This window comes from Ambystoma mexicanum, chromosome 1q (genome assembly GCF_040938575.1).
Source record: "Ambystoma mexicanum isolate Mex_15411 chromosome 1q, UKY_AmexF1_1, whole genome shotgun sequence".
In the NCBI taxonomy this organism is placed as follows: Eukaryota; Metazoa; Chordata; class Amphibia; order Caudata; family Ambystomatidae; genus Ambystoma; species Ambystoma mexicanum.
The window spans coordinates 115,601,973-115,617,992 of NC_090922.1; the positions used below are offsets into that span (position 1 = coordinate 115,601,973).

The following is a 16,020-nucleotide window of genomic DNA, read 5'->3' on the forward strand; positions in this document are numbered from 1 at the left end:
AGGGGGGGAGGGGTTACCAGGTCTGAGAAGGAGAAAAGAGAAAGAGAGATGTGATGTTCTGTTGGCAGCTTCAGTTCGGTTGACACTGTTCGTGAGCGTAGTTGTGTTTTTTTCAGTTGGTAGCCGCCATGTGCTGTTGTTTGTTTTGTTTTTTGTTGTTGTTGTGGTGTAGTGAAGTGCATGCGATTTGTTGTGCTGTAGAGGTCTGGTTGTGTTTAGTTCAGGGTTGGAGAGGTGAATGTAGAAGAGTGAGTTTTTTTGTAGGGTTAGTTAGTGCAGAAATCATTTTACGAACTCCAAACGTATTAAATGTTTTCCCTGTGAAAAAAGTGCATATTGTTTAAAAGATTACTATGGTACCATTTTGAAATAACCTGTTTCATCTCATATTTTATTTAACAATAAAAAAGGCACTTTAATATTTAATAGTTAACGAGAAATGTACAAAATATGCTCTGTTCTTTACAATTTTTGATGGAATATCAAAATAAAAAAGTTTGACTTTTGCACTCCACCCAAAGTCTTAGTCTACAATGGTTTTATACAAGCGATGCAGTTTATAAACAGGAGAACCTTTTGTTGATGTTGACCCATGCAAGACATTTTGTAAATAGCATCAGTGCACCAATATGTATCCTTGGGCCGCTGGCCAAGGTATTTGTTTGCACCTGAGTTTGCTTCGATTTCACGAAAGAGTTCAATTTTGTACCTACGGAACAGTACAGCACGACTTCAACACCGTGAAGACCCAGCAGAAAGTTGTCTTGCTTTGCAGGTAATTGCTACTATTTTAACAGTTCCTTTCTCAAAGGAAGCCTGCGTTCACATTACAAAAATAGCACCAGTAATTGCATTGAGAGGACATGTCAGACTGTCAGTACTGTTCTTATCCTTTCATAGTGTCCATTGGCAGGTATCTGAGACTACCATCTCAGTCGAGAAAGAAGTCGTGGAAATGCTACTGAATAAGGTCATGATAGGACCAGATGTTGTGAAGAAACTGTCAGTCTTGTCGGACAAAACAAAATGTCAGAAATCAAAAGCCGCATCACAATAGCAATATTTTATGCACTTAAAATACAATATCTACAGTGGTCAATTTATAAGATATAATACAGATGAGTATAGCATCCTCAAGAAAAATGGACTAGGAGATCCACGAACTTTCCCTTTTTGTTTTTTGATTGTTTTTGTTAAATATCAACTGTATGTATGAAAAATGTAAAATGTATGATACAGCACTTAAACTATCAAATTTGTTAAAATTGTGTTAGCATTGTGCCATAGTCCTCTCAGCTGAAGAAAAGCATACTGGATTATCTTATAACAAATAATCATCAATTGTAGCTTTCTGCATTATCAGACACTCGTTGAATGGTGTTCATGAAATGAGAGTCCCTGGACTTTAGTCTCTGAACAAAGAGAGGATGCCACTTAGTCTTTAAAACGCCAGTTTGCCTGGAAACTCATCAAATTGTGCAAAGCTAGAGAAAGAAAAAACCTCTCAACAATTGTAAATTCATATTTTTCTGCCCATAGAAATAACAATTTTTAGTTAGGAACACCATTATCCACATCAGAGTCTGACCATTGGCATAACAAACACACCAGGAGATTGAAAGGACATAGCTGACACAAAGCAAACTATTTCACAGCTCCGGAAGTGCAAGTTCAAGCTGGATCTGGGAACAAATTCGTAAATTCGCAGAAACAACCGACTTGCTATTATGCTCTTCTCTTAGGAAGAAAATAAGGTTGGTGGGTCTTTACCCCTATATGTCATTCCGAAGTGTCTCTTCGCAGAGGGATCTTAAAGCTAGTTAATTTTTGTCCAAAGAGTTTGCTGAGGAGATTGTTTTGTGATTCTGCTGTTCTGTAATTGGGACGCTCAGGGGGCTTTACTAAAGTTTGGGCTGTTCTGTTCTTGTGCAAAGGGCTGCCAAAAGGAAGACCCGAGCTCTTTGGCAGTAACTGGTGAAGTGTTTTGCCCAATATCTCCTTCTTGCGCTTGTAGTCCCCACTGGAGTGATGGCGTCCGTCCACTTTCTTTTGGCTTTGAGAATCTAGCACCATTTTTTTTACTGGGCTGCCTATGCCTCCAGTTTTCGGCTTGGGGTAGTGGAGGTTCCTGTTTAAAGCTTGCTCTCTGGCTGAAGGCAGGACAGGGTGTCCATGTGAGCGTTCATGCTTTTTCAAGCTGTCAGAGCTTTCATTCCTACCAGGAATAACAATCACCATTTTGTTTTGTTTCTTCTTTCCCTCCCCCTCAGTGCTCTCCCTAGAGTTCGAGCTGCTCTTGTAGGCCAGAGTTAAGTTATCTTTCCGCTTTTTAGAGCTGGCTTTCAGGGAGGCGCTTAGAGAGGATTTCTCCAGGGGCTTTCCTGGATCTGAGCTGCTGTGTTTTACAGTGTTCATGACAAACTGACGTTTCAGTTGGCCATTCGGGGTCTTGTGGTTGCTCCCTCCCATTTCCTTCATATTGTTTGTACCCCCCTCTTTAGAAGAAATCATGGCCTCGACAGATGTCTTCTCCTTGGACGAACATGGTTTATGAGGGTCCCCAATGCCACCACCACTTTGTACATTTGATGGCTGTCTGTTGTTAGTATGGTTGTCTGGGCCACCCTTTTCTGAAGAAATGTGATTTCTGGAAGTAGCGCTTGAATCAAATGATGTCACCTTCTCCTTTAAGGGCACAGGATCATGGGTAAGACTCTCAGCTGCACTGGGGTGGAATATACCTTCTTCCGTCATATCGCCTTCCTGACTCTGTTCACCTAATGCCCTTTGGAGGTTATTCACCTCTGTGTTGCATGAACCTGGTTCAGTAAACTCTGCACTCTTCTTGCCAGAGTACAAAGAAGGGCCTTCCTTTAATTGGTCTTGTAAAGTTTGTGCTTCTCCCAGAACATCATCGTGTTCATCTGGATTGTTGAGTGGCAAGACCTCCTCCCCGTGTGTTTGTGCTGCTGGTTCAGTGCATAGATTGGGAAGCAGTCCTTCCATTGGTGTGTCAAAAAGAGTTGTACTAGCAGTCTCACACCTTACTTGCCAGTTGTCTGCGATGGGGGCCGAATGCTTTGTGTCAATGGCTTGGTTGCTTGGTTCATTAAGTGTGAGAGTAGGAATGTCATCCAGCTCTGGGTCCCTTTTTAAATCACGGGGCGTAGGCGGCGAGAGACATGGGGGGAGAGAGCTGAGGTAGAGCTGGGCCTCTTGCACTTCTGGAAGGAAATTGCCAACGTCTCCTGCTTCATCCTCCATCTTTACTGAGGGCTCTGGCATGCCGGCAGCTAGGTTGGAGACTTCACCGGGAGAGAATAGTGGAGTTACTGGTGAAGTCTCACCGCTTGGGGGATGATCACTAGTGCTGTTGGCAGGCACAGAGACCGGACTGATGACAAGTGTCTCATTAATGGGTGACAGGCCGGGCATGTTTCTTCTCTTTTTGCTTGGTGGAGGTCCTTCACTTGGGAGCACCTCTTTCAACTTCCTGCTTGCCTCTTTTCCTGTTGGATCAGGCCTCCTCACGCTTCTAAATTTGAAAGTCTTGCTACCCTCCACTAGGTGTTTCTCCATATGTCGGTCGTATTGTTCCTTCTTGGAAAACGTGTAGTTGCATGTGCTACATATAAATGACTTCTTGATAACATGCATAACATCAGCGCACATTTCACAGGCATATAGTGTGGTGTGTTTAATCTCAGACTCCTCTGCTATTTCATGCTGCTGCCGGAGATGGCTTCTCAGTTCTTGGGTGTCCTGATAGAACTTTGGGCATCTGTGGCACAAGAAGATTTTTTGTAAACTATGTACTACTAAGTGCCTTTGAAGCTTGAATGGCTTTGGGAACTGTTTACCACAGTGATGGCAATCTCTGGATGGATCCTTGCATTGAGGATGAATGGGGGCGTTCTTTGGACCGGCATCGCTCCTCAGCACTAACTCTGGAAGTGGACTAGAAGACTCACTCTGATGGGAGTGAACCATTGCATTCTTCTCCACAGTTTCCTTATCCTTATGTTGCACACTGTCTGGGGGCTGGTTACCAGGGTCCTTCAGTGGACTAGGAGACATTGATTTGTTTTCGATGCTGTGGACCTCAGGGTCTTTGCTGGTCTTTGATTCTTTTTCGATTGGCTCCTCTGGGTCATTACCTTTTATATTGTTTTCTGAGTCCAAGGGCTTGCCTGATTTATTTGGCTTGCGATAGATGAACCTAGTTAGAAAGCTGTGAACAGTAGCCTCGTCTGGAAAGCAGCCATGCAGACCCAACACAGACTGTGCTTGACCTTTCCTGGCAAACTGAGTAGCATGTTCTCTTAAGTGCTCATTGTACATCCAGACATCAGAGATCTCCTTCAGGCACATCCCACACACCCAAAACCCAGCCTTGTTCTTCGCATGCTTTTCTCTCAAGTGATCCTTCAGCTGTTCCCTGGAGCTAAATTTGCGCTGGACACACATGTAACAGGTGGGCGGAGGGCATGGATTGTGACTCAGCTTGTGAAAGTTGAGTTCCCCTAACGTAAGGAACCACTGGAAGCAAGCCTTGCACTTGTACTGCTTGTGTTTTGGCTTGAGAGTAACATCACCATGACTTTTAGCTGTTTTCCCGTCTTCGATTTGACTTTGGTTTTGCTTGTGACTCTGGTTTGGCTTTTCTTCAGGACTTAATTGGCTCATATCCAGGTCATTTGAGGTTTCTTCACAAGTGTTTCCAAAATGTATCTCTCCCGTTTCTAACTTTGCATTGAGGAAATCCATATCGATTGTGCAAAGTTCTGATGGGCTTCTTTGTTTTTTGCTGGGATAAGGTCCATCTAAGTCAAGTTCTTCGGGACTGCATTCTCGAAAGAAATGTCCACCTTCGATTTCACTTGATGACCTAAAATACTGCTCTCTGGTTAAAAAACGGTCTCCCTCTTCTGTAAGCCTTTCACTAATGGAAGAAAGGGCCTGCAAGCTTGGTGTGCTCTCTGCTTGCTGGTTTTGGCACAAAAAGTTTAAAAGCGTCTCACTTTCCATGTCTATGGTGTCCACCCCTGGGCTTGGTCTTTCATTGTTCGGTTGAAGCATGGGTGTCTCACAAGAGTTTGAATCAAAGTCACTCTCATTGTGTTTGCTTCTGTGGCATATATCTCGCATTAAGCTGTTGTTAATTGAGGCGCTTTCATAAGTAGCAGAGTTGTCCCTACTACCGCCCAAGGAACCACCATCTTCACTGACAAAAGCGTGGCCAGATTGATTGGGAAATGTCTCCGAAGCCTCTTCCTCTTTGTGAATGGCAGTGTGTGGCAGATTCTTACTGCGCTTTCCGTAGACCCGAGTGCATTTCCTCCGGATGAAGTGGTCATCTCTTGGAAACAACATTGAAAAGGTGATGTCGTCATCAAACAGACTGTTGTAGTCTGGCTCGCCGGCAATGCTTGACAAGGGCTCGGAGAGCCTCATTTCCTTAGTGGTTGCGTCTGCACAGAAAGCGGTACCATCAAATCTGTTATTAGGAGCATCTCTGGCCATTTCTTTTGCAACCATTTCTGCCTCAATAAGTCGTAATGTTCGATGTATCTCCACAGGACTTGACGGTTCATAGTTCAGTGACTCTTCAACGGTTCTTGCATGACTTTCTGCTACACTATCATATATTGTCCCAGTTTCTTCCAGAATGACTGCAGTCCCTTGCCCCATCCCACCTCCATCACTCACATTCTGCTCAACATGCCTTAGATAACCATCTATCCATTCTTGATCACCAAGTTGACTTCTACCAGCGATATTCTCTCCTATTTTATCATCACCATTCTCAGTACTATCAAACAACTTCTTTCCTGGGAGCTCCTCTGCTGTGCTGGTGTTTCTGATGTCATCGGATCTCAGCCCCCCGACATCCTCCTGTTTTGCTTTGCATGGCTCTTGGTCTGGAAATCTTCCATCTACTATTGGAGTTGTGATGCTTCTGCTTGATTGCCCAGGACATGTAATTGCCTTTAAAATATTCGTTTTGATGATATTTAAAATTTCATCCGAGGGGACCTGTGAGTCAGAAGATCTGCCCAGCTGTTTCTTCGCCTTTCTTTTTTTTAAATTACCATGATGTACCTTCTTAGAATTCTCATTTGTATTTGGGTCTCTATGTTGCTTCTGACACTTTTTTTCCGCTTTTCCAGGTAGCCGTCCAGGGACTGGCTCATCTGCTGTCGGATCATGCAACTCACCTAATTCCAAGACAGCGCAATTTTTATTGGTCGTCTCTTTTAACATATTGCTTGGAAATAGCTCATGGTTATCCACAGAAGGTACAGAACTTTGCTGATCTAAAATGTTGCACTTTTCATCTACGCTTTCTATGTTGCCTTCTTCATGAGTAGTTGGGGGAATATTTTGCTCCAACAGCGGTGGTGGTTCTGCTGTGTATGAGTTTGCCACAGGAATTTTAGAGGCCTTCTTTGGAATTGATAAATCGCCACTAGCTGTGTCTTTTGGTACTGTTGTGCTGTCGTGCTTCGTGGGATGCTTAAAGGCCTTATGTCTGGTTAGACCTGGTTTGGATCTAAAAGATGCAGAGCAAATATCGCATGTCACTTGTGATCCAGCAGCTTTTCTATCTTTGGTATCATCGTTGCTGGAAGGCAGGCCTAGGCTTCGAAATATTGCTTTGCTCTTTTCACAGTTTAAGATGTTTAAAACTCCATTCATTACTGGGTCTAAATAGTCAGGGCAAGGCGTACCAGAAGCAATTGTCATCACTGGATTGTCTGTGTTGACTAACCCAACAGACGTCTCCTTCGAGGAGTTATTAATCGCTTCTGATATGGGCAGATCCTTCAGAATAACAGTGCTCCCGTCTGCTTTGGTTTGCACCCCATGCCCTGTGTGGTTGTATTGGTCTTTAATGGATGTGCTGCAGCTTAACATATCTTGTAGGTTGAGAGGGTCATCTTGATCGATGCTGAAACAGTTTTCAAATTTCGTGTCAGGTTGGACATGCAGACTTAACTCGTTATCGGTGTCATTCATTTCGGTGAAGAGATCGGCACACAGGGTGGAGTATGCAGAGTTTTCGGGAGCGGACGGGCATGCATGCATTCGATCTTCACTCACCGAATGTACATTTGGAACATTGTCAGTGATAGAGGATTGTCCATGCTCTTGAGGATGAGCAGATGCAGGATCATGGTTCACCCTTTCGGGCATCATATCACTTCCTTCTTTTTGCTTAAGGAGGGGTTGACGGGGGTGTGCGATGTTCATATCAACTTGTTGTTTAGTTTCCAACTGTCCACTGTCATCTGAGCACAGTCGGCCAGGGGATCTAAGCAGCACATGGTGCCCAGGCTGCCCTGTGTTGATCAGGTTGTTATCTGAAAGGCCATCGCTAATACTGTCACTCGAGTCCATGTGTGCCTTAGAGGAAGCGTGCTCTGGGAGAGTTAACAAGAGTCCTTCCTCTTTGCCTTGAGTAAGAGGATAAAGAGGTGCAGGGTTCGAGGTGGGCTTGTGTGAGTTGCCATAAATGGGGTTCTCAAATAACTGTTCTTGGACGTCTGATATGTTAGCTTTTTCTGGACAACCTTTAACCAGCTGCTCATAGTGACCAAATGTGGGCTTTTTAAGCAAAGTATTGGAAGAGCTGTCCTTGGAGAAAGGTGAGTTAAGGATTTCACTGAGCTGTGTATTATTGGCTTTTTCTGATATCTCAGTGTGCGCTGGGAGTATATCGCTCTCGGGCGACTGAATATTTTCTTGGTCGGTGAGAGGGTTGTTGGGGGTTGTAGGCCTGCTTGGTCCCTGACCATGGAACTTTGGCCATTGTGCTCCATGATCAACATTTACTTGTGTGTGTGTGTTGCCATGGTCCAGGTGTAAAGCACGGGTCAAATTCTCATCATGGCATGAGTTATCACATGGCATGCTACCTTCAGCATCACACATGTAAACTGCGGGATTCAACAGATTGTCTAAAAGCTCTGCTTCAAATGAAACCTGGTTTGAAAAGATAGCCTGACTGTGTTCTTGAAATGTCAAGGCTGATCGTTTTTCATCGGCTTCCAGCAGGTTTCCCGTCTGATCCTCCTCCTTTACCTCTCCTGGCTGGGGGTTTAGGGTTGCATCCCTGAGCAGCGAGAGGCTGTCATGGTTTTGCGAAATTGCATCCGTGCTGATATGAATGTCATTCAATTCTGAATACTCATCTCCTAAGTGATGTTGGTCTGTCTCACAATTTTGCAGCTCGCTGTTCATTGGGGTAGCAGAGCGCAACTCTAGGTTTAAGGGTGACTGATCACGAGAGGAAACTGAAAGGTGTAGCCCTTCTGTTAACTCTAGGGTGAGAGTTTCACAGTCAGCTTCTGCTGCAGCCTCTGAGCTAGAAGCATTGCTTTGAGACGAAATCTGCATTTTAGGGCTGCTGCTCTCTTCGCTCTCTCCAGGCTGAGCATCCTCGGTGCAGGAAACTTGGTGTGGGGTGGAGAGAAGCCCAGGGAAGCATGGCAGCATCATCTCCTCTTCGTTATTCTTTGCCGTCCTTGCCACAAAGAGCTGAAGCTGCTTTAAAGGGTTGGCTTCGGACCCTTGCAGGATCACTGCATTATCAGGTCTGCTCATTTCCTCTTTGTCCAAATTGGGTATATCAAACAACACATGCTTGCTGTCGTCATTCTCTGGTAGGGGTGGTGAGATTGTGCCAACTGAGAAGTCTGCCTGTTCTCCACCACCGCTAGCTAAGCTACTTTCATCAGAGGCTATGGGCACCTCGAAAGGCTTGGCAGCCAAATTTCTGCTTGGCACCTCCTTCATAGAATCTGTGACAGACGTGTGAGATGGAGATAATGCCATATCCACCAGGGACACCACTTCATTATTCAGTTCGAATTCAGCGGGGAAATCTGAGGCTTGACTCTGGAAAGGCTCTAGGTTGGGTGGGTCATCAAATGCTCTTTTAGGTTTGTTTTGCTCATGATGACACTTCTCTCTGTGTTTGGTGGCCTCCCCATGACTGTCTACACTCTCTTTAGCAGATGAAGGATCACTGGCAAAAGTGTTGGGACTCTTCGTAGACCTGTCTTCAGCAGTGAAGCTGGATAAGCCAACATCACACAGTGAATTTGGAGAGCCATAAACCGTTAACTCAGACATATTGCTTTGGGAGACTGAAAAGCTCTTCAGGTGTTCAGTAAACTGGCTAACCTCTTCTTTGGAGTTATATGGGTCCAGGGAGTCTGAATCTTTAGACAGGGATGGGTGACCGAGTGGCTCAAGAGAGTCAAATGCAACAGAGTACGTCCAGGAACTCTTAGGGCTTTTGCTTTTGAATTGCCCCTCTTCACTTGCAGCTGGCAATGGGATATCTTCCAAACTGCTACCAAGCAATGCCATTGGGCCACTGTTGCAAGTATTACCAAGATTATTGAGCTCGTCCGACAAGAATAAACTGCTCTCATTCTCTGAAACATGATCGAAGCTTAAATTTGAATAGTGACTTGAAACGTTGTTGATGTCTTTGCTCATCTGGTGTTGGGCGCTTGGCTGGGCAGGGGAAAGGCTACATGACTTACTTGTCTGAAGCTGGCACTCTAATTCTGTCACCAGCCGTTTGATCTCAAGTTCATCCACTGACATACTGCTCATGAAAGGCACATTACAACCCGAAATAGATTCAATTGACATTTCTCCGGAAGGAACGACCCCCACGCTGTCATGTTTCTTATTCAATGAATTATGGAATTGGTCTGGTGGCAGCAGCGGGGACATTGCTTGCATTAACTCCCAATCCTTTTCTTGCAAAAATGGAGGGTAAGGCTGCTCAAACAATGATGTCTTACTTGACTGACTGTCGTGGCATGGATATGATACATAATCTTCTTTGGTGGCAGAAACATTGGCATACAATGGGCTTCCATAACCAGATACAGGAAGCTCTCCAAATATTGAAGCGGAGTCAAAGTCAAGGGGGGAGGCCACATTTTTATGGCCGGTTTCTACTGTGAATGAGGTCAGGTCTGAAGCTTTGTGATCAAATGAACTTGAGCTAATGTCATTGTGGCACAAATACATATCACCAGTTTCTGGTGTCTCCATGGCTAAAGGTTTGGGAAGCAGCTGTGAATCGTAATGGTTAGGCATGTCTTTCTGCTCATAGTCGTCACTGGTTTTGTCATACGTACTTGGTTCTTTAGTAGTTAATGCATATTCCATAGAATGAGGGTTGCTGTTGTAATATCCAAAGTCCTTGGGGTCATTGCTCAGCCTAGAATCCTTTGCATTCGCCATATTGGCCGGAGTGCAGTGAGCAAGCGGAGCAGCACTGATTGTATTGCCAACAAGTGATACTTTGGGTATTTCCTCTGCATTGCAATTAGTCTTGTTCTCACTATATGCCGGAAACTGATGGGGTGCGTCTTGCTCGGTCACTGGAATTTCTGAACGATATTCAGATTCATTGTCACTTTGACTTGTGGTCTCTGTGTGTTCGTTGTTCGCTCTATGCTCACCGGATGCTTTCTCCCTGCAGAAAAGGGGTTCAGGTCGTTGATGGGCTGCACCGTAGATGGGGAACAGTTTTTCTTTGGCATGCGAGAATGTGTCTTGATTTACAGTGTCAGACTGGGCGGTGTTGCTCTTTACCAGCTGTACTTTGGAACCAGCCAGCAGAAATTTGGCCGATCCATATCTTTTTGTACCTCGTTGAAGGTCTTTCTGATGGCTATATTTTTCCGTTGAACTCTCTTTAGTTGGTGTTTCTGGGGTCTCTAGTTCAAGTAATCTTGATGAGTTTGTTTTATAAGAGTATTTTCTCCTGACCCCAGTTTCCTTTTCATTACCAGAATCGGTCATCTCTGTGCTTTTGTCGGCTTGACACACTTCACCAGAGACACTACTGGAGAAAGCCCCACTGCTTCTTCGTCTGGATCTTAGTGAATGGACCTCTTCCATGACAGAGTCACTGTCCGAATCCCTTGGATGTTTCAAAACATCTTTTGTCTTGCTACACTTCCAGGCCGTTTGTTTTGTTTTTGATCTTTCAGCCACCCCGTGATGCTTACTTGTAAAGGTATATTTCAGCCTTTCATTAGGTTGATTGTTGGCGTGTCTCTTTGCAGATGCGACATCATCGTCTGAATCCGATACGTAGTCATACTCTGCGAAGGAAAGGCTCTGCCTTGGTTGCAGTGTCTTTTCAGCAACCAATGAAACCTGCACAGTTTTATTATTTTTAACCTGCAATTTATGTAGTTTGTTCTTTTGCTGCACAATTTTATGGATCAGCTCCTTACTCCAAGTTCCACTCCGAGGATTCCTCTTCTTTGTGTCTCTCATGGTGGTTCTTTGTGGCTTGCAGTTCTCCTCGGCTATGGACCTGTCAATGGAAATTGACCCTACTTTAGTCTTCACATAGGAACAAAGACTGTTTCCGTTAAGTTGATTCTTGACCTGCTCCCCAACTTCAGGTTGATGTGCAGTTGCTGTCACATTAAAATTGCTATTGAGCTTTCCTGCAATGTTGGGTTTTGCCCTCTTATCAGCGTCTTTCTTTTCAGAAGACACATTTCCAATTTTCTGGAGCTTGGTTTGGTCATCCGCATTGCTCTGCAGCATTTGTCGTGTCCCAGTGTCTATGAATTTTGTGGCTATGCCTTTCTTTTCTTCACGTCTTCTTTCAGGCTTTTGATTGCTATTCGGATTCTGCAGTTGACTGTCCTTTTGTTTACAAAAGATATTTTTAGTTTGATAAGTTGGTTGCTCAGCCAATGATTTGGGCTCAGTCGTAGTCTCTGGTGTTAAATGCTCTTTTATCCTGTATGGCGGTGCCTTCATCATTGAAAGTTCTTCATCGACAAATGCATCCATAAAGCTGCTGTCTATCTCAGGATTATCTGACTGATACCCCAGACCATTTAGTGCTTCAGTGATTAGACTATCTAGCTTTGCTTCATCAATTTCCAAGTCAGATGCATTTACCGACAATACATTTGCTGGTAAGCTGTTTAACATGTTGACTTTCAGTGGCTCATCCTTCGTGTCTCCTTTGCTATCGCCACCCAAAAGGAAGTCAGCACATTTATCTGTACCATGCAAGTGTTCGTGTGGGTCGGACGGACCTTTAGGAAGTGGTAACCCTTGCATGGGACGGGAAGACTTTAATGAATTTACAGTACATTTTCTGCTCTCTGGCCCTCTGGGTAGATCTTTCATGTCATTCTGAAAAATGGCATGTAGGCCACAATACTGGCGGTGCTCAAGAAACGTAGACAAATTGCTGTAGTTCCGATCACACTGCTTACAGGTCAGGAGAACGTCAAGCTGGTCTAAGCTGGCACTGCTAAGGGAGTTGGCTAGAAGATGATGGGAAGAGTATGGGGGAGGTGGAGGCTCGTTCTCAAAGTTATTTAGGCACTCATGACCTGACTCAGAGTTCGCTTTATGGAACTGACTATCCTGAAAATATTTAGAGACATGATCCTCTTTGGTGACTTCTGATGGGAAGGGCAATGTTTTTGTAGGCTCTGTCGGGTTGTAGTGTAGAGGGCTGGGCTGCAGAGGATCAACAGAATGGAAGATTTTAGTATTCTTGGGATGAGATGGTTGACCGTAAAAAGAAGTGGAAGTAAGTGCATTCGGGAGCTGGTTCTCTTCAGAACTGGGGTTAATAGGACTGCTAGACATGGGCGAAAGGGAGGAACATGTGCTACTGGATAGGTTGTTTGGAATAGGAGAGGAAAGGGGAGAGTCCCCTGGGGATGCTGACACTAAGGATGATAGTGGCATGGCCAAGGCTTGGTTTGCAGTATTTCTCGAGGATCCTGCTGGCACTGCTTGATTCATACCAAAAAATTGATTTTTGGTCCTGAGATCACACCCTGGTGAACTTGTGTCTTTTACGCCATCATGGAAATAGGCATTATCTGAACTGCTGTTTTGCAAGACAGCATCATTGCTCTGGCTTGCAATATGTTCACCCGCTATTTGTTCAGTGTTGTGATAACCAGATGGTCCATTTATGGCATAGTTTTTCAGTATATGATTGCCCACTTGCCACTCAGAATTATTACAAGGAAAAGCAGGCTCTCCATTGCCAGGTTGCCTAGACAGTTCTGCCCTATTCTGGCTGGGCATCGTAGTCGTGTGGTGCCCTTGTTGCCAGGGCATCCTGGAATTTTTTAATGTGTGTCTTTGCTCAACATTAGAATGACACTGGTAAGTGAATTGGCTCCCACCAGTCGGGGAATAATTAGTTGCATTTTGGTCAGCAGGAAGGTAAGTGTTGCTTGCGCCGTCCCACGCGTTGGCATGGTCCTGTGCTGCTGGGAGTATGCTTTTGTCATAAGGCACTGGTCCGGTATTTGCATTGTTTGCAGAAGAGTTATTGAACCCCTTGTTATAAAAGTGCACTTGCGGTATGGAATTTGGGGGTACATTCCTTCTAAGAGAGGGTTGCTGACTCTGCGAACTGTCCAGTGACGTTGGTTGTCTCTTATTGGCTAGAGTTGTTATGCTGTTATTGTGCACACTAAAATTGCTAGCTGAAAAGATTGCCTGACTGTCTTGGAAATTGCTTACAGTTTGTTCAATAGCACCAGACGAATTGATAGCACCAGAAGACGAATTAGCACCGTTCAGATCAGTGGAATGTTCATTCCTTCCTTTGTAGCAAGGCAGCGAGGGTTGATGTTGAACCCCGGGAGTTTGCTGCACATGCAAAAATGGAGTCTGTTGAGCTGGGAGGCTGTATGTCCGACTATCTTTTAATAAATTAGCATAAGCACCACTGACGGATTTCTCTAGCTCATCAGCTGAAGGATGGAAGGCAAAAGCTCCCTGGTCTGTCTGGTTAGCTGCTAAGGCCACATCCAAGTAGTCCTGGCTGATTGCTTTGTTACCAAACACACCAGGATTGGGATCATGCAATGACTGAAACGGATACTGATATGGCACAGCACCATAGCAATGTTGGCCTGACTTGTTAATGTCAGGAAACGGACATGCTTTCTGGACAGAAACACTGTATGATGCACATGTTACGTTTTTTTCGGGCGACTGCCAAGGGTCTGTCCCATTCCCCTGAAACTCCAAGTAATGCAGCTGGCCATTGGTGCTGGAGACTTCGTGGCCAATGGAAGCTGCTTGCTGCAGTTTCAGGCTGTGGTGTTGGCGCGGAGTTGCTTTGGTCGCTGAGGTAGAGATTGTGGAGGTAAGGTTGGAGGAGACCTCCTGGAAGCATCTGTGAAAGCTGAAGTCGTCCTGCTGGAGCTCTGCCTCCCGCTCAGGAATGCCGGGGACATGGAAACAGTAGCTTCCGGAAATGGTTCCAGGGCTGACTTCTACCTTCTTTGGTGGCGTTACCTTTTGTTGAGGGTAGGCAATCCCAATGGTAGGGTTTGGCCTTGAATTGCTAATACTGAGTCTGTAGAGCTGATGCTGGGTACGATCTCCTTTCCCAGATCTTTTAGTTTTGTCTCTTGTTCGGCTCTTCCCATTGGGAGACTGGGGACCACCCTTGCCACTATTCCATATTCCATCGCTAGTAAACTTTGGCCTGTTGTAGAGGGACTTGAAGTCAATTTTTCCTGCTTGCTGTGGTCGGATCACAGCCTCTCTTTGATTGTGTGGCTCTTTGTCCTTGACACTGAACTGTGGCCCACTGTTGTTGCAACCGCGGGAATACAGGTCAGAGTTGTCTGACAGTTTATGGTCCATGTCACCGCCATCTTTTCCAGCAAAGGGTTCGAGGGAAAACTCTTTCTCTTTGAGGATGGAGCCTGGGTCAGTGCTGCAGATGGCATAGGCATGCTGTGTTTCTCCCGTCATGATACTGCGCAGCTATACTACGAGGCGAATCCTGCCGTGTGGGCCTCTGCATTGGGTTCCTTCATTCTATACTGTGCAGCATCACTTGTTCTTTGAAAGCTCTGATGAGGTACTTGAAGGAAGATGGCACCGCTTGACGCTCATGTTCCTTACGGCTTCTCACAGGGCTGGTGATGGACGAGGCAGCAGACGGTTGGCTCATAACTTCCGGAGGAAACTGAAAGTGAAGAAATACGAAGAGTAAGGCGTAGAATGAGCCACAATGAACAATATTTCACACAAGGTCTTTTTTTTCTACATTTGTTGGACGAAAGGTAAATTAAATTTACAATATGCAGTATTGGGACATGCGTACAATATGTGGCACGACAGCAATACCCACTTTCCTCGAGTTCATTTTTGTATTGTTCGTTTCTGATTGTATTAGCAAGGATGAGTAAATAGCGAACCCAAAGCAGGATGCATGGCATGCTCTTTAAACAGCAGTATAGCGTAAAAAACGTTTTTTTTAAATATCTCTCCTTTTTTTCCCTTTGTCAGTGATTACTGCAGGCATAATATTTTTTATTCCAATCGGATTCTGTTTTAAATGTGTAACACTTCGACAGAAAACAGACCTTTTAGTGGTTAAAATAGGGTGTCAGTAGGAAAAGTAAGCCTTTCATTTAGATGCGTGCCGCCCCCACAACTGCAAACAACCCCTCTCTCACCAGAGCCCCTTTATTTCTGCTCTGCACACCCTAGGCATTTGTCAATGTTCTTCTTTCTAAGGTCTAGAATGACCCCAAGGAGTTCTTCCCCTATTCCCTATGGCGAGACACCCCCTTTAAGAGTATGGAGGTGAGCCTGCTCCACATAACACCCCCTAGGGGACAGCGCAAGTGGGAACCCCGGGGGTGGCTCATCCTTAGGGGACAGGACATCCCCAGAAGGGGATAAAAGTTATCATCCCTTCCCACAAACTCGAATACTTTTGTTGGCTATCTTGGAGTTAAAACGTACAACCTAAAACTTCCTATTACAACGGCTGGTTTGGTTTCTGGCCCCAAGTATCTACAGTCTTTGCCTGAAAGAGCAGAACAGTGGATGGCCCAACACCCTGGAGGGGCACCAGATCAAGAACCAAACAGAAGTGGTAAGAGGGAGAGAAGTCTGCGGGGCTCGAGAGAGAGACAGGACCCTTGTGGGAGGTGTGGCAAGGCCGAACGAGAG

At 45.1% G+C, this 16,020-nt stretch overlaps 1 protein-coding gene across 1 annotated transcript in view; it reads right to left on the reverse strand.

Moving 5' to 3' along the window:
• Positions 1-370: 370 nt before the first annotated feature.
• Positions 371-16,020, reverse strand: part of ZNF469 (zinc finger protein 469) — a 369,159-nt gene continuing 353,509 nt past the window's right edge. The window contains exon 2 of the mRNA XM_069636113.1: positions 371-15,025. Within this exon, the coding sequence (XP_069492214.1) occupies positions 1,780-14,808 (13,029 nt within the window). The 5' untranslated portion in view covers positions 14,809-15,025 and the 3' untranslated portion in view covers positions 371-1,779. The remainder of the gene's footprint in view (positions 15,026-16,020) is intronic.